The sequence below is a fragment of the Erinaceus europaeus genome, chromosome 6 (assembly GCF_950295315.1).
Source record: "Erinaceus europaeus chromosome 6, mEriEur2.1, whole genome shotgun sequence".
Lineage (NCBI taxonomy): Eukaryota > Metazoa > Chordata > Mammalia > Eulipotyphla > Erinaceidae > Erinaceus > Erinaceus europaeus.
The window spans coordinates 36966068-36985731 of NC_080167.1; the positions used below are offsets into that span (position 1 = coordinate 36966068).

General features: G+C 41.3%; 1 protein-coding gene across 1 annotated transcript in view; it reads left to right on the forward strand.

Moving 5' to 3' along the window:
• The first annotated feature begins 1317 nt into the window (after nt 1-1317).
• FMN2 (formin 2) overlaps nt 1318-19664 on the forward strand; it is a 357233-nt gene continuing 338886 nt past the window's right edge. Inside the window, exon 1 of the mRNA XM_060192033.1 lies at nt 1318-3057. Coding sequence (XP_060048016.1) covers nt 1497-3057 — 1561 coding nt within the window. The 5' untranslated portion in view covers nt 1318-1496. The remainder of the gene's footprint in view (nt 3058-19664) is intronic.

Below are 19664 nucleotides of genomic sequence, written 5' to 3' on the forward strand. Positions count from 1 at the left end.
TATTTTTTAAGGTGTTGACAAATTTTAAGTTAAATACTTTTAGAATTATAGCTTAATGTCACTTTAATCTTATTTATTGTTTGACATTGCTTTAAAGAAAAACAAAGCTCTTTTAAACTATAATACATCCTAAGTGGTTAAAAGTGACAAGATTGAAAATCATTGTATTTTACTGCTTGGAATTTTTTTGTATACAAAAATGGTTTTGAAATATAGTTAAGTGTATCCTAAGTAATTAAAAGTGGGAAGACTGAAAATGAGGAGGGTAATTTAACACTGACACCAGAATATTAAGAAACTCCTTCACAATAAACATTTATAGCAAAGTCGAAAGTAAAGTGTGTCTTGAAGGGTGTGCTTGGGTAAGTGTAGTTTATTGCATAACATCTGATTTTATTTGTTTGTGACAAGGGTATTTCCTCTTTGTCTTTTTTCTATTTTTAGGGGACCACAATAGGGACGTGTTTAATATTGATGAGTTTGATCTCCCGGGAGTTATAGTATAAGCACCCTTTTTGAATACAGATGCTATTCGATTTATATGGTAAACACATAGAATTTTGGAAATTAGCATTTGAATGAACCCTAATTTCAGTCATTTCTGATCTTTCACTCAACTCACTACCTTGCCATTTTGTAAAAAAAAAAAAAAAGTTTGAAAAATAAACTTTGAAATGACAGCTAATGTTCTTTCATGGAGATGTTAAGTCTACATGAAGCATGAAAGTAGCTTATCTGTAGTAACTTTCCTAAACCAAGCACATTAACAGAATTCAAGATGATTAACAACCCTTCCTCAAATATTTATTGAAGAGCCATTCTGCAGGTAGGCTGGTGGAAAAGGATGTATATGTGGCTATGATACTACAGCTCTTCTAAAATTCACCGCCCCCCATCCTTTAAAAAAAAAGTGTGTGTGTGTGTGTGTGTGTGTGTGTGTGTGTGTATGTGGCTATGACATTACAAACTCTTCTAAAAAAAAAAAAAAACTCTTCTAAAATTCACTCCCCCCCCCTCCGTCCTTTGAAGTTTACTGTGTATCTTCTACTTGGAAGCGAAGCTCTGACCAAAAGGAATCCATTCGATTCGCATGTCACGATTACAGCGGTAGAGACAGAGGAAACTCTTTTTCGCGCCCGGCCAAAGCCGGTAGCCCAGAGGTCGCAGAGGGGGCGCCTGCCGCGGGCGTGGAGCCAGGCCCCGGATGCGTCCCGCGCAGCCATTGGCGGGCGCCGCGCGCCGCACTGAGCATGTTCGCGCCCCGCCAGTCCCGGGCCTGAGCCGCAGTTGTAGGCACTCGGCGCGCCGCGGCGTATTATGCAAAGCGGCAGCAGATGTGAGCAGGGTCAGCTCGGGCGCGCCTTGGCCTCTACTCCCTGCAGCTCGCCCCGCCGCCTCACTGGCCCAGAAGCCAACCCCCGCCTGGGCCGGGTGCCGAGAAGGGCCAGGATGGCCTGAGTGCCCACGGTTCGGTGTTCCAGCAGCGGCGGTGCACCATGGGGAACCAAGATGGGAAGCTGAAGAGGAGCCCAGGTGATGCATCTTACGAAGGCGGCGGTGCCCAGGATGCTGTTGGGCCCAGAGATGTGGAAGCCACAAAGAAGGGAAGCGGCGGTAAGAAGGCACTGGGCAAGCACAGCAAGGGAGGAGGGGGCGGCGGTGGGGAGCCAGGCAAGAAGAAGAGCAAGTCGGACTCCAGAGCCTCGGTGTTTTCCAACCTGCGGATCAGGAAGAACCTATCCAAGGGGAAAGGCGTCAGCGGCTCCCGCGAAGATGTGCTGGACTCCCAGGTCCTGCAGACCGGGGAGCTGGACAGCGCTCATTCCCTGGTCACCAAGACCCCGGACCTCAGCCTCTCCGCGGACGAGACGGGTCTGTCGGATACCGAGTGTGCGGATCCTTTTGAGGTAACCCATCCAGATGGTCCAGAAAGGGCCGCTGCTGGGGTCGGGAACCGAGAGGATGCTGAGGATTTGGAAACTGCGGCAGGGGTTCAGGATGGACAAAGGACCAGTTCGGGCTCGGACACGGACATCTATAGCTTTCACTCGGCTACAGAGCAGGAGGATTTGCTTTCAGACATCCAGCAGGCTATCCGCCTCCAGCAGCAGCAGCTCCAGCAGCAGCTGCAGCTCCAGGGCTCCGAGGAGCCGTTAGCACCGCCCACCGACACCTCCCACGAGCCTGGGGCCTTCCTTGGCCTGGACCGATTCCCGCTGGGGTCCAGCGGCGAAACTGGACAGGCCCCGGGCAATACCGACACCGAGCCACCTCTTTCCGCCCTGTCTGACCTGCCCGAGACCCCGGCGGCTAAGCCCGCAGAGTCCAGGCAGCCGCCGCCACCCCGCGGCCACCGAGACTCCCAGGCGGCGGCCCTGCAGCCCGCCCAGCCTGCCCAGCCCGCAGCCGCAGAGGCCGTGCTGCCCACTGCTTTTCCGTTTCCCGAGTCCGGGCCTGGGGAAGGCAGAGGTGAAGGAGCCCCTGTTCAAGAGACTGGGGACACAGATGAAGAAGGCGAGGAGGATGCGTTTGAGGATGCCCCGCGAGGGTCACCGGGGGAAGAGTGGGGCCCGGAGGTGGAGGAGGCTCCGCAGGAACTGGAGAGAGGGTCGGAAGAGCGGACCCCAGTGCCTTGCACCCCTGCCGCTGCCTCCCTGCCTGGCAGCCCCTCACCCAGCCCGCGCTGCTTCAAGCCCTACCCTGCCATCACCCCTTGCTACATCAAGACCACCACCCGGCAGCTCAGCTCGCCCAATCACTCCCCGTCTCAGTCCCCCGACCAGAGCCCCAGGATCAAGAGGCGACTGGAGTCCTCACTGAGCCGGGGGCCCAGAACTGCCCTCGCTTCTGCGGTCGCCCCAGCTAAAAAGCACCCGGCCGACAGTGGCCTCGGACTGGACTGGACTGAAGAGCTGGACGCCCACACGCCTGGGGCGAGGGGCTCCGTGCACCTGCTAGAGCGTGGGGCGGCCTCAGAGGTGGGCAGCCGTACGCCCCTGACGCTGGCACCCAAGGCTCACGGGGCGTCTGCTGACAGCTTCCAGAACGTCTTTACAGGTGAGCGCAGGTATCCCCCCAGGCCCGAGGTCACCTGCCAATTAGGGAATGCTCTTATCCAACCTACTGTTTTCTGAAGACCAGATTGTGTCACTTCCCTTCTTTTTCCTTGAAAAACATTTTAAAGGAAACAATTCAGTTTCATTTCTCATAAACCAGTCAAGAAAAATCAGTTTTGACCATATCTCCAAACTATCTGTTTGCTATGTCTCTAAGATCACACTAGACAGATAAACCTTCCTGCCTCCTATCATTAGCTAAGCCATCATTTTCTCCCTCATCCGCATAGCTTAAAAGACTGCAAAGTTGTTCATGGTCCTTTGGGTTAGTGTTGGAGAAACAGATAATTTATTCTGTTACTATTCAAAGGTGATCTGTTGGCTCTAATATATGTGTGTAGTTACGTAGTTTCCATCTTTGGAGCCTCAGGCATGAAGAGTCTGTTTGCATAACTACAATGTTATCCACCCTCTGCTCTGTAGCTTCCATCTTGTAAGTATCTGGGTGAACTGTTAAATTAAGTGGTCTTCCCAGTTTGCTAATTCAGTCAAATCTGATCATACATACATACATACTTAATGTTGGGTACTTTTCATTTGAATTCATGGTTCAGTCAAAAGTAGTTAAGGTGAGATGACACATGTGAGCCAACTAATTGGTACCTCTTAGCTTTTGTTGGAATGTTGATGAACACAGTAAGCAGTTTATTGTGTTAGTAAATGTCAAGCGGTAGAGTAAGTTTATTCTTTCTTTTGGGACTGAATTTCAGAATCCCTTGTCTGTAGAATTTCATTTTATTTAACATTTAGTAAGTTTAGCTATTAATCATGGAAGAAATATTGAGTGTCAGAATCTGAGGAGGAGTTAGGGAAATTTCTCAGTCGCTTAGGTGCCAGATAATACTGTGCTTGAAGTTCTCCTGGTTTTGATCTTGGCACCAGTGTAGCATTATCACACACAACAAGCATCAAGGAACTTCCTGGGTCAATATTTATATTTCTCTCTCTCTCTCTCTCTCTCTCTCTCTCTCTCTATATATATATATATATATATTTAGCTATAGAGCACAGGATTTCCTTATCTGAGGATATAGAGACCCCTTCCCCCCCTCATGTTCTTTCTTTGGCAATTCATGCTGAGTGTTGTTCTAATTACTTTCTCACTTGCTCATTAAAATAAACCCAATAAGATCTTTTATAAAAATAATTTTGAGTAAGGAACGAGAAAACAATCATAAGTGCTGAAAATTTGTGCTGCTTAGTCATTAGAAATTTCAAAAATAATTTGAAAAACCTTACAATTTGTTCTACTTTAATAAGTTTATATAACATTACTTAGGTGACCCGGAAGGTGGTGCAGTGGCTAAAGCATTGGACTCTCAAGCATGAGGTACTGAGTTCAGTCCCCAGCAGCACATGTACCAGCATGATATCTGGTTCTTTCTCTCTCTCTGCCTATCTTCTTCATGGATAAATAAAATCTTAAAAAAATTACTTAGATGACATTTTTTTTAATGATCATAGTTCCTTAGAATTATAAATGCTCTTGCTTTTTTGATAGCTACTTGTATTGGCTATATTTTAATTTTCACCTGTAATTTTTAATATTACATTTATTGGTTTTTATATATAAGAGCAGTAGGCTTTTATATTCATTTTCATGCTTGCTTTCTTGTTCCTTTTTTTTTTTTTTTTTTGCATTGCTGCAGCTTCAGTGCTCCAAGCTGACTTTGTTAGAAAGAGATAAAGAGGGAGAGAGAAAAAGATACCATAGCACAGAAGCTTCCTCCAGGGTAGTGGGTGCCAAACTTGAATCTGGGTTGTGTTCGTGGCAAAGGAGGCCTAGTATTCAGGTGAACCAACTATCTTACCAGCTCTTCATACTTCACTATTATATTATCCTGTATAGCATTTATATATTGTTTTCTAAAAATGAATGTGACCATATGACTTCCATCTCCATGTACATATGTATATGTATTGTTGTGGGGCTTCACTAGTCTTTGTTAAATAGGGAGACAGGGAAACAAAAGGAAAGAAGGAAAGAAGCTACAGTACTAACGCTTCTTTTTTTTTTTGGCTAATTTTTTTTTTTAATTTTTGGGGCACTGGCCTCAAATTTGGGTCTCACACATGGCAAAGCAGATACACTTTGAGGTAGATGAGCCATCTTGCTGCTCTCATTCAATAACAGTGTTTGCCCTGCCTAGAGCATTAGATTTTAGAAATGAATGAATTTCATTACATATATGTGTATAAAACACACACACACACACACACACACACACACACACCACACGGACAACCACACAGTACAAAAAAAAAAAATGTGGTAGGTAGTAGGAAATACTAAGTGCACAGAAATCCAGAGATAAGTAGAACCCTGCTCTGGCAGAAGAATGGAAACAGTGAATTTTTCTTTGGTAGATGGGAAAGTGCTTATAGGAGAATTTATCAAAATCTTAAAGATTCTAGGCCTATGGATAGGTGTAATTCTGTTTTACTTAAAAAAATTTTTTATGAGTTTTTAATTTGCTAGGTATTTTCCAAATTTGAATTGGAAAATTCAAAGTTCATTCAAGAGTCTTGTTGTGAATGTAGTTGAGTTTTGTCGACCTTCCAAGGTAGACTTGTTTTGCTGTGCTAAGTAATAGTGCAGTTATTCTTTTAATATGGACATTATCCACTTCATTTTTGATGATTGGATACAACTGGCCAGTGACCAGTCAAATTATTTCTGTAGTAGCTTTCTTACCTCACCCACTCAAAAATGTAAAAGTTGGCAGGTTTAACATAATCTTGTAGTTGGTAGGGAAATAGAGGTAGATAAGATATGTGATTCATTCAGAAGCAAAGCCAGAAATAGCTGAGTCTACTGATTCATGTCTACACCTCCTTGCTTATTACTCATTTTGTTGATATTTGATGCCATAAGAAAACAGTTAAACCTATTTTTCAAAAAATATAGAATTTAAAGTCTCCATATATGAGTTTTCCAGTTTCTGTCTCAAGTAAATCCATCTAGTTGTTGAGTCACTCTCCCTCCCTCCCTTCCCTCACTTTCTCTCTCTCTTTATATTTATTTTTTAAAATTTTTAAAATTTATTTTCTCTTTTTGTTGCCTTTTTTATCGTTGTAGTTATTATTGTTGTTATTGATGTCGTCGTTTTTAGATAGGACAGAGAGAAATGGAGAGAAAGGGGGAAGACAGGGGAAGAGAAAGATATATTCCTACAGACCTGCTTCACCACCTGTGAAGGGGGCCTCGAACCAGGATCCTTAGCTGGTCCTTGCGCTTTGCGCTAGCCACGCGCTCTTAACCCGCTGTGCTACCACCCGGCTCCCTCTCTTTCTATTTCTTTTGAACCAGAGCCCTGCTTATTCTGGTATATGGTGGAGCTGGGGATTGAACCTGGGACCTTTGGTGCTTTGGGCCTGAAAGTCCTTTTGTATAGCCATTATGCTATCTCTCCACTTCATTGTTGGACAACTTGAACTAGAAGAAGGGAGATTAGATTATTAGTCAGAATGAACCAGATTCTGTTGTTAAAATTTTGGAGGCTCTAGCCGGCCTGGTTGGCTTCACGGGCGGGTAACAGAGATGCGGAGACAACGGCTGGGCAGGGAAGCTGTATTTCTTTATTCAGGAACAACGATTCATAAACTAAGACAAACTAATCACCAAACAGAACTCAGCAGTCTCTTTGCGGCGGCGCAAGCACTCTCTCTTACTCTGCCACTCAGGAACTCTCCAACTGTGGAACTCCCCGAACTCTCTCACTCTGTCACTCTGGAACTCTGGTGGGTTTCCTTCGGGGCGGGGCCAAGCGGGCCTGCGAAATTTAACTGGACTGATCTAATTCTCTTGGTGGGGGAGAACTAGAACCCAATGTAAAGCATACAACAATTCCCCCTTTTCTTTTAACTAAATGGCTACAGTATCAAGGGTGTGAGGTGAACAGAAACATATATCATACAGGCATTTTTAAAAAAAGAAACTGGCACAAACATGGAGAAACATGCAAGCAAATAACAAGAACCAGTGTACTGCTAAGGGAAGGCCTGAGGGGGCCATATCTGCCTCTGTGGGCTAAACTTTATCATCTTAAAAAAAAACATCTCTTGCCTCTGGGGGGTGTACTTTCTTCGATGGGCATTTGCAAGGGGGTGGGGAACGGCCTAGAGTCCCAAAGGCAGCTGGCTGCAATTTACTTACTATGAAACAAAACTTGTTATTAGCAGATCTACTGCACGATCCAACGTTTCTAATAGAGAAGAAATTTGAGACTTTTACATATCAACAATGTCTTTTAACCTTTTGTTATACCCATTCAAGATGGAGACACACCCTAGGTGTGGGCCGGAGAAGAAACCTCAGGCATGAGAATAATTAGCATAGCCATTGTGCGATCTACCATTTCTGATAGAGAAGGTAATGGAGAGTTTTACATATCAACAAGTCTATTTAACCTTTTGATTAGACCAACTTAGTTAAAATATATTGCTTGTTAACTAATTTTTACCTTAGACTTTAAATGTAAGTTAATTTTATCTTTATGAGAATTACGTTGAAAACCTTTTTCATTTACCTTCGGACCAGCCCCCACGTTGGGCGCCAGATGTTGTTGTGGTGGTCTGGTGTTGGGCTGCACCGCGGAGAAGAGAGCGGACGTCCAGAGCAAAGGGGTACACAAATCTTTATTATAGGATGGGGGGGGGTTTGGTTCAGACCACGTAGAGCCAGCCGGCAATGGCCGACCACGGGGGGAGAGCAGAGAGCGAGACCTCAGAGAGGAAGAGCTGAGAGCCCAGAGAGAGAGGAGGGTGTGAGGGGGCTTTTTATTGGGCGACAACCAGAGGTGACATGTAGGACCAGGATTGGTTGAAGGGGGCAATGCTAGGGTTTCGCACGGCGTAGTAAAACCTGGGGGCGGAGACTGCATCAGAATAACTCCTCAGCAACAAGATTCGCTAGGTTAACTATCAAGGAAATAGTTCTGGAAGTAGAGTGAATCCATATTGATACAGGCACCCATTTCATAGTGGATATATATATATATTAATCTGGCATTACATTTGGCTTTTTACCATCTTCTTCTGTTTTGAGTGTCTTGGAAATTAGCAGAATTCTAGAAATCTCTAGCATTGTCCTGAGGGGGATTTTTTTTTGGTTTTAAGTTTGTATGTCTTTGAAGCAAGATATATATATATATATGTTTTGTATAGATATAAACAACTTTTATTTTCAAACAACAGTTAGTCTATGGCCATACCATCCTGAACACACCTAGTCACCTCAGAATGAAAGTTAGCAGCTTGACAGGAAGGATCAGCTTTTTAATTTATTTTTTCCTTTTTCTTTTTTTAAAACTTTTTTATTCCCTTTGTTATTTTATTGTTGTAGTTGTTATTGATATCATCGTTGTTGGCTAGGACAAAGAGAAATGGAGAGAGGAGGTGAAGACAGAGAGGAGAGAAAGATAGACACCTACAGACCTGCTTCACCACCTGCAAAGCGACACCACTGCAGGTGGGGGGGGGTTGAACCAGGATTCTTACTCCAGTCCTTGCGCTTTGCGCCTACCGTCCAGCTCCCTTTCTTTTTCTTTTTACTGCCTTCATATGTCACAAGAAAATTCAAGTGACGATATTTTCATGGTGCATGTTTGCATTATTTCTTTGATAGATGTAACACTAGCAGTGATATCTTACTTTACTTGTTAAGGAACAGATAATGTCTTAGGCCGTTTCACTCAAGTATTACATTTAGTTTATTTGAAATAGATCTATTTTATTGTTTAGTTAAAAAACTAGGACTGGGGAGTCGGGCTGTAGCGCAGGTGGCGCAAAGCACAAGGACCGGCATAAGGATCCCGGTTTGAACCCCGGCTCCCCACCTGCAGGGGAGTCGCTTCACAGGCGGTGAAGCAGGTCTGCAGGTATCTATCTTTCTCTCCTCCTCTCTGTCTTCCCCTCCTCTCTCCATTTCTCTCTGTCCTATCCAACAACGACAACAACAATAACTACAACAATAAAACAACAAGGGCAACAAAAGGGAATAAATAAATAAAATAAATATAAAAAAACTAGGACTGAAATTTGAGAGGTCTCTTGCATAGTAAGTATTATAGAGGTTTTGTTAATAGAATTTTGTAGTTGGTAAAGGTTTAAACATGTAAAATATTAAATTTGTCATGTGAAATCACTTGGTAGGCATCTTTTTAAAGTCAAAGATGTGTTTATCTGTGTTTTTTAAACATATAGAATAAAAGTTTATTTAAATGACTTCAGGCATATCTTCTGTATAGCCTGTGAAAATATTGAAGATATTCTCCACAACTATTAAACTGTGTAGGCTAATTCACAGAACTGTGTAATTCTAACTCCCCAAATTATTATATATGTGTATCTTTTTCTTAACATGCTTTCCTGAAAATTTTCTTGACTTTTTACTGTCAGTTTATTCTTAGAGATTTAGAGATTGTCCTCTCCTTCTCTACTTCCAATTTAATTTTTCTCAATTAGTTATTGATTTCTAAATCCTGTAATTAAGACAGTAGTAATATGTATATATATATTTCCTTTTATTAGGTTCTGTGTTGGTACAGTATGTAATTATAACCCTTACCACATCCTCAAAGAATAATTTGTTTATATTCATTTTCCAGTGAACAGAACAAATGAACTAAGTTACCTAAGAACACTAAGTTAGCATATGACCCATCTAAGACATGTATTTCAAAAACCAGATCTGTTGTTGATATGTATAAAGCCTGTGCATTTGGATGACTAGCTCATTTAAAAGAAAAAGAAAAAAGATTTGGCTTTAAAAATTGAACTATGTTACTTATTTTGGCTTTTTAAAAAGTTATCTTGATTTTTTTTCTCTTTCTTTTTTTAGTGTGCCACCAGGGCTATCTTGATTTTTATATCAATAAAGATCTACTTTAGAAATACAGAGCTTTTCCCCACATAACTTATTAAATAATTGTTTTAACATTTTATTTTTATTTTTCCATAATGGTGCTTATGTTTGGGGCCCAGTGCCTGCACAACTTCATAGTTCTTGCTGATAATTCATTTATTTTCCGACTTGGTAGAGGATGAGAGATGGAGGGGTGGTGGAGAGAGAGACAGAGCTGAGAGACATCTGCAGCACTGCTCCAACACTTGTGAAGCTTCTTTCCCCCTGCAGCTGGGGACCTGGGACCTTAACCTGAATCCTCACACATGTGTGATCTACTGGGAGTGCCACTCAGTTCCAAATTTGTTAATCTAATGTATTGTGGATTTGGATGTTGAGTCATGGAAGAATGATCTGTATTGTGAACATTTTAAGACCAGGAACATTCTTACCTGTAGTTGTATTTGACAAGAGTACTCAGTTAATGTTCAATAAATGAGGGAAAGGCCAGAAATGATCTCCGATGCAACAGTCATACTATCATAGGAAAAGGAACTATGAAAATGCTGCTCTTGCCTCTATATTTTACCTACTGGTTTTTACATATCACACCTGAATTTGGCAACGTAGGCTGGGAGCACTCTTAAAATCATTATAGTTTTGTCTGAAACATCCATTTTCATCGCTTCCTTAAAACTGTGGTCTGGAATGAAGTCAGTTGCTCTATTAGCTTTAGTGATGGGCTTTAATGACTGCTTTATGAGATGAGGACTGGCCTAGTTTTAAATGCATTTAGGGATTTGGATATAAGTCATGTGTATTTGAAACTGAGCAAGTTGTGGTATATATACACAATGGAATACTACTCAGCTATTAAAAACAGCGACTTCACTGTTTTCAGCCGAACTTGGATGGACCTTGAAAAATTCATCATTCTATATAGCTGAGTAGTATTCCATTGTGTATACCACAACTTGCTCAGCCACTCATCTGTTCTTGGACACCTAGGTTGCTTCCAGGTTTTGGCTATTACAAATTGTGCTGCTAAGAACATAAGTATACACAGATCTTTTTGGATGGGTGTGTTGGGTTCCTTAGGATATATCCCCAGGAAAGGAATTGCAGGATCATAGGGTTGGTCCATTTCTAGCCTTCTGAGAGTTCTCCAGACTGCTCTCCACAGAGGCTGGACTAATTGACATTCCTGCCAGCAGTGTAGGAGGGTTCGTTTGACCCCACAACCTCTCCAGCATTTGCTGATGCTACCTTTTCTGATGTATGACATTCTCACAGGAGTGTAGTGGTATCTCAATGTTGTCTTTATTTGCATATCTCTGACAATCAGAGACTTGGAGCATTTTTTCATGTGTTTCTTGGCCTTTTGGATCTCTTCTGTGGTGAATATTCTGTCCCAGTCCTCTCCCCATTTTTAGATGGAGTTAGTTGTTTTCTTATTTTTGAGTTTGGCAAGCTCTTTACATATTTTGGTTATTAGCCTCTTAGTCTGATGTATGGCAATTAAGGATCTTCTCCCATTCTGTGAGGGGTCTCTTGGTTTGGGTAGTGTTTTCTTTAGCTGTGCAGAAGCTTTTTAATTTGATGTAGTCCCATAGGTTTATACATGCCTTAGTCTTCTTTGTAATTGGATTTGTTTCATTGAAGATGTCTTTAAAATTTATGTGGAGAAGAGTTCTGCCTATATTTCCTCTAAGTGTCTCATGGTTTGTGGTCTAACATCCAAGTCCTTGATCCACTTGAAATTTACTTTTGTATTTGGTGAAATATAGTGGTTAAGTTTCGTTCTTCTATGTTTTAACCCATTGTTTCCAACACCATTTGTTGAAGAGACTCTGCTTTCCCCATTTAATAGTCTGGGCACCTTTGTCAAAGATTAGATGTCCATAGGTGTGAGGGCTTACTTCTGGGCTATCAGTTCTATTCCACTGGTCATTGTGTCTATTCATGTTCCAGTACCAAACAGTTTTGATTACAAGGGTCCTATAATACAATTTGAGATCTGGAAGTGTGATGCCTCCAGTTCTGTTCTTACTTCTCAAGATTGTTTTGGCAATTCTAGGTCCTTTCTGGTTCCAGATAAACATTTTTAGCACTTGTTCTATTCTCCTGAAAAATGTGGTTGGGATATTGATGGGAATAGCATTAAATTTGTATATTCATTTTGATAATGTTAATTTTTGCAACCTATGAACATGGAATATCATCACTTCTTTGTGTTTTTTTCAATTTCTTTGTTTAGTGACTCATAATTTTTAGTATACAAGTCTTTCACTTCTTTGTTTAGGCTTATTCTTAGATGTTTTATTGTTTTTGTTGCTATAGTAAAAGGAATTTGTTTCCAGATTTCATCTTATGCTCAGCACAGGGCCTTCCCTCCTGCTGCTCCAGCCTCTGAAGGCAGTAGCAATGCAGATTCACAGTTGCCTTTGGTGAGTCTTAGGGTAGTCCTTGCCTCCCTTTGGCAGTCTTTTTGTTGGTAAAACAGACTGGAGGTGGTGCCTCAAAGGGTAAACTGCAGGATTGTTACCAGGGACTTAATCTCTCCCTAGGCTCCTCTCTTTCCAAGAGCCACAGGTATTTGCACTCACCAGTTATTTGGTGGGTTCCTGAAGTTGTTCTAGTTCTGCCTTGTTGAGGTCCCAGATGATCTCCTTTGGTATTCCTAGTTGACCTGGGAGAGGAGAGGAAACACAGCTGCTGCTCCGCAGACCCGTTTCCAGAAGTCCGATAAATTTTATTTCTAGTTACTATTTTTATCACATTGATTTTACATACTTATTTGCATTTTATGGATTTTAAGAAAATTTATCACTAGCAGACTTTTTTTCTTTTTTTTTTTTCTTTCTTTCTTTTTTCTTTTTTTTTTGCAGGATTCGGGATGGGTGAGATAGTGTAATGGTGATATAAAGAGACTCTCATCCCAGAGGCTCCAAAGTCTCAGGTTTAATCCTCTGCACCACCACAAGACGGAACTGAGCAGTGTTCTGGTAGAAAAAAAAATGTATGACTAAAGTATATAATGGGGATGTGACTGATTTGGGGAAGGTACTGATGTTTTCAGGCTGGAAATAGGAAAGTACGTGGCAGATCAGCACTCAGTATCAGTTTTGTATATTATCTGGCTGCGATTACTTTGCATCCTTAACATTCCAAAATTCCCATCATAAATTCTCTACTCAAGGAAATCTGCTATTGGCATATGAATACAATACATTTTTACTGACTTTGTGCCTTTTCTTTGCAGTTTTCTTTTTCTCTCTTTAAATGCTGTGTCAGAGATTGAACTAAAGACCTTGCTCACATATAGTATTGCTGAGTCCCCTTCTAGGACTAATTAAAATTTGTTTTATTTTGAGGGAGACAGAAACAGAGAACAGCCCTTCTTTTACTACCCACAGGGCTCCCCCTGGTGCTGTCCAAAGTGCTCATATGTGATACCTGAGTTTGATTATAGGGCCTAGAGAACATGCTTTTCCTTTGTTACCAGTAAAATTTATATTTGTAATCATAAAGTAACTGTCTTGTGGTTTTTACCCTCTTAGAACAAACTTTTGACTTAGCATCTACAAAATGTTAAATTAAATCTAATTTTCCATTAAATTTGAATTAAATTTAAGTCCCTAGTTTCTTTTTTGTATCTTTATCAGCTGGACCTAACTGGAGTCTCCTCTCTCTCTCTCTCTCTCTCTTTAATAATGTTTTTAACTTTATTTTATTTTACAGAACAGAGAGAAAATTAGAGAGAAGAGGGAGATGAGAGAGACAGACAGCTGTAGACCTGTGTCACGATTTGTGATGCTTTCCCCTGCAAGTGGGGACCAGGGACTTGAACCCATGCCCTTGCACACTGTATTGTGTGAACTTAACCAGGTGTGCCACCACCTGTCTCCTATTCTTCTGTATCTTGTTGTCTTTGCACTGACTGCCTATATCATATTAATATACTAATTGGATTGAGAGATTCTTCTTTGGTCTTTTATTCTCAACTCCTCTTTTTTCATTCTCTTGCTCACCCAAATCTATATTCATTATCCATTATGCTATTACTGCATCCATAGATCCCTCTGTCATATCTGGCATGTGCTAGTCAGTATGATAGGTGCTGCATATACTGACATCTTTATGAATAGTAAGTAGTAATTTTTCTTGGTAGATAAATTGGTTTTTAGATTTCTTTTTTTTAGAAAAAACTATTTATTTTAATAATACAGATAGAGAAATATAACAGAGAGACAGACAGACAGACAGACACTTGGTTACTATTCAGCTCTTACTTATAGTGGTACTTACTGAGCATTAAACCTGGGACCTCAGAGCCTCAGGCATGAAAGTCTTTTGTGTAACCATTATGCTATCTCCCCAACCCAGTTTTTAAGTTTCTCACTAGCAGTTGCAACTATTTGTATTTAAGGTAGAGATCTACTAATTTTTTGAGTAGTTGAAATGAATTATTTGTATTATGACTGAATCAGTGGTGGAGGTAGAATGATATACTTTGATAGTGCCGGTTCCTATTTCAGGCACCAGATTTGTTGGGCTAGCTTTGTGGGCAGGAGAGAGACGACCAGGGACTTATGGCTGAGCTGAGACGCAGTTTAATCTTTATTGATGAGTGGGGATGCAGTTCAATCTTTATAGATGAGGAATGCAGTGCAAGCTAGCTGTCTCTAATCACAATCCTGTCCTTATATATCTCCTGAGGCGGAAGTGTCAGGAAGAGGAAGTACGTAGGATAGGGGGTGGGGAGAAAGAAAAAGCACTCAAACCAGTGGGGATTAAACCAGTGTGGGCAAAAAAAATGATTATGTAAATAGATCACAGTGGCAAGCAATGCGACAGAAGGGGACTTAGAAGCAGAATTTAGAAGCATACCAGCATTTCCCCCTTTCTTTTTAACTAATGGTCATAGTATCAGGAGTGTGGGGTGAACAGAAACCTATATTGTACAGGCATTTTCAGAAGAACTGGCACAAGACAGGGAGGAACAAGTAGGAGAGCAGCAAGAATCAGTGTGATGCCAGGAGGAGGCCTGAAGGGGTGTTTCCTGCCTCAAAGGGCAGTGCCTATGAGGCGAAAGGGTGTTTCTTACCTCTGGGGGCGTCTCTTGCCTCTGGGGGCACTTGCCTCAAAAGGTGTTTCCTGTCTCTGTGGGCAGGACCTAGTAAGGAGGGAGGGGTTTCCTGCCTCTGGGTACAGGGCCTGCAGGAGAGGGGGCGTATCCTATAGAGTCCCAAGGCAGCTGGATACAAAGTCCATGGACTGCTGCAGTCAGTCTTTGAGAAACCCAGCAGCATAAAGGGAAGCTGCTGTAAAGTTGTGCAAAGTGTCCAAGAGGTATACCAGTAAGTTCGATAGAAATATCAGTCCAAAGCAGATGACCACGGAAGAAATGCCAGGGGATGAAATGCTACATGTCTGTTTCGATGGGGAAGGTCAGCCACCAGAATTCCACCTTTCTGTAGAGAGTGAGCTTTGGAGTCTGTGAATCTGTTTCTTCAGATCATATCAGGTCACATCATTGGTTTCGGGAGGGCGGGGCTGCTGTAGTCATGCCATCTTGTGGACAATGTCAGAGAACGGGTCCAAATGGATTTCCAGGGATTTCATTTGAGCAGATGCTTTTTCATGTGAATACTTGACAGCTGTAATTCACTTACTTGTCAAACAAAACTTGTAGCAGATTAGAAGTTTACTATAATTGATAACTCCATTATAATTGGAAGTCCTTTATAGTATGATTTTAAGGTTGTTTAAACAGTTTAAACTCAATGAAAGGACCATGGTTAGAAGCCTCAGACATAAGAAATAATTAACATAACCATTGCTTTATCTACCCTGCCTGCCCATACTCATATAGTTTTCAGGATTAAACGTTTCCAAGACGTAAAAAATCAAAAGAGAAAAAAACATTTTTTTGGACTGTTTCTGGATGTCTCTAGAAATCATGGCTGCATCCAACATTTTTTTTTTAAGTCAATGTCATACAAAAATTTAGTTATTCAAATCACTCTCTTACAGAATGCAACTGAAAACAGACAGCAAATTTAAGATATTCAGAGACGAGGGCGGAATCGAGAGAAAAGCGATAGGCAGTTTTTCTTCTTTCACCTTGAACCAGATTATCCAGATCTCACCATGTAGCATCATGAGTCCCCAGAGGGCGTCCTAGTCCAAAAAGCTCCTCAAAATTCCAGTTAGGGTGCTTCTGACGGTTCCTGCAGGATTGCAGGCATCCATCCCCAAGAACGTCTTCCCATAGATGAAAGAATCGAATCAGGAGAGTAGAACTAACCATGTGTCTCCATTCTTGGGGACTGCCAGGGTACTGGAGAATGCTCTTCAAGTTAGAGTAGTCCTTTTCCTCGGGAAACATGGGAGAGGGAGTCCAGAAAGTCCCAGGAGAAATCTCTGCGCATTACCCAAGCTCTATGATCATGGTGATAAGGAACCAAAGTTGCCAGTCAGGGAACCAAATGTAGCCCAGAGCAAAATGTTTGAGAAGTCTCAGAGAAACTGTCTCCTGAAGAAAGAGTAGAAGCTTTGGGAAACCTCTTCATAAGTAGAAAGGCAGGCCATGATGGATGGGTAGCCAAGCAGCTTTACTTATCTGGTTTTCTTAGGTTTGCTGCTTGTGTGTGGATCAGGGAACTCCGAAGGCAACCACCTGGTGGGTCAGGAGTGGCGCAAGGGAGAACAGAATACATCACACTCTTTTGGAGGGTGAATCTGAGCTCAATTTTTATTCAGCCAGTTAGAGTTTATATATCTTTCAGTCTTACATAAACAATATCTGAAACAGAAAGTAAAGCTCATTTCTAGATTAGATGGCCTTGAGGTTTTATACAGAAATGTCATACTTCATGGGGTGATGCATTTCTGAGTAATAGGCTTAGCAGATAGTATTTTATATAGAGTTTTAACATATCTCATAAGAGGAGGTGAATAAGTATTACTAAGAATTTTTCCTAAAACTTTATGTATTTGATGACCCATAACTTTGTCCACCTCATTTCCTGTTCATCTGTATCTTATCTGGGAACAGGGGCTGTTCATCCCTGATTACACGGCATCATTACCATGTACATAATGAAAACAATAATCAGAGTTTCCAATTTAGATCTGCTCAGGATGCCAAGACCCACTCCCAGAATTCTTCCTTGAAGAGAGTTTTCCGGGGTGCTGACCCTGTCAGACCCATCGTTCTGGAGTTGAGTGGGGCGTGGCAACATAGGCTGAGTCTTTGATATGTTGACTCTCTCAAAAGCCTAGACCAGGGAGAAGAGAAGCAATTTGTGGTACAGCTATATACAAATAATGTCAAAGGACATAAATTATGGTGATGTTGTGTATGATATAGCAGTTCCTAACAAAGGGAATTTTCAAAGTTGACCTGATTGCCAAATAATGTGATTATAGCAATACCTGTCTGTTGTCTTCTTAATCCTAAGGAGACTTCAACACTTCAGGTCAACAATGTCAGATAGAAGGAAAGAGGAGAAAGGAAAAAGACATCATAGCATGAAAGTTTCCTCCACTGTAGTGAGGGCTAGCCTCAAATGGGGGTCATATATATGGAAAAGCCAGTACCCTTCCAGATGATTTTTTTTTTCCAGACTTGCAACTCATATTTTAATTTGTATTCTTGAAAAGAATTGTCCTTCCTTCTTTCCCTATGTTTTCACCCTATTTTAAAGCTGTAGACCAATACTTGCCTGTTTGGAGCTGGAAGATAAGTGAATTCTCTTTGGGAGATGTGTTACATTTGCAGTGACCTAAGATGTTCTGCAAACTGATTTTATTTTGGTAAAATAATTTCAAGAGTATAAAATGTTTGGGTAGTACTCTGGTACTTTGTTTCAGGATAGAGGGTTTGAGCTGTCCTGTTCTGTTGACTGTGTTGAGCTCAAAGTATTGAAGGTGGTTATATAAAATTGGATAAGAACTAGTGATTTAGATGAAGAGATACTTGTCTGGGCTGAAATGTGAGATAAGTGAAGCCTTTCATCCCTTTTTTATTTTTATCTTTATTTATTGGATAGAGACAGCCAGAAATTGAAAGGGGATCTCTCTCTCTCTCTCCCTCTCTCTCTCTCTCTCTATATATATATATATATATATACATACATACATATTTCTACATATATATGTATATATATATATATATATATATACATATATATGTAGAAACAGAGACAGAGAGACACTTGCATCACTACTTTGCCGCTCGCAAAGCTTTCTTCCTGAAGGTGGGGGCTGGGACTCAAACCTGGGTCCTTGCACATTGTAACATGAGTGCTCAACTAGGTGCGCCACCACCCGGCTCCTCATCTTTGATTTGAACTGCCCTGCTAATGAACTTCACTTTGACTCTAAATCCACAGATTTCACCATCATCTAGTCTGGGATAATATTACCCTTAGTTTTAGGCTAAACCTCTATGGTCGAGCCATCAACTTCCCTTTGTGTGTACTCTGTTTGCTTCATTATATACCTAAAGTTACCAGTAGACTGTTAGGTTCATATTTCTGTCTTCTCTCTCTCAGACATTAGATGCTCTCTACTTTGATATTAGAAGTCTAATAGATTTATTTTAAGTTTGTTTAGGGTTTCTGCAGTTCAGTTGCTAGGTGCTGGGAGTAGCTGGCACCGTACCAACATGGATTGATTTAATATCAGCAACATGTTCAAGAATTCAGCTCAAATCTGATAGGTCTCAGTGGAGATAACATCAGGCAAATCCACTTTCTGTTTACTCTCCCTTTCTTGAAGGTAAACTGTCCTTTTCTAATAAACTTTCTATCACAGTACAGCAAGAGAAATGCAGATAGCATTACATTCTTTTATGTATTTATGTATTTATTTATTTATTTTAAAAGGAGACATTAACAAAACCGAAGGATAGGAGGGGTACAACTCCACACAGTTCCCACCACTAGATCTCTATATCCCATCCCCTCCCCTGATAGCTTTCCCATTCTCTATCCCTCTGGGAGTATGAACCCAAGGTCATTGTGGGTTGCAGAAGGTGGAAGGTCTGGCTTCTTTAATTGTTTCCCTGATGAACATGGGCATTGACTGATCGATCCATACTCCCAGCCTGCTTCTCTCTTTCCCTACTAGGGTGGGGCTCTGGTGAAGCGGAGCTCCAGGATACATCGGTGAGGTCTTCAGTCCAGGGAAGTCTGGTTGGCATCGTGCTGGCATCTGGAACCTGGTGGCTGAAAAGAGAGTTAACATACAAAGCCAACAAATTGTTGAACAATTATTGACCTAAAGGTTGGAATAGTGCAGATGAAGTGTTGGAAGGTACTCACTGCAGACTCTTGTGTACTATTGCTTTCAGGTATATATTTTGCCCTAGTTTATGGATACGTGTGAACATATGCTTTATCTCAGGGGACCTGGTCTATATCTAGGTTTTAGGACTTTGTTAGGAACTGAACCACCTGGAATGGAATTAGAGAATACTATAAAAGGAAAGGTCTCATGCAAGTAATGAAACTGAAGGGTTGTCATTCTACAACTGAAGTCTCTGGTCACAATCTTGTGAGACATGTTTGGTGTGTCACTATTTATTTTGATTAGGTTGCGATCATCGGATGCAATATTAGTTGATATGAATTTAGAGAAGCATACAGGAAAGTACACCCACCCTAAGGTTCCAGGACTGGGGGAAATATAGGCTC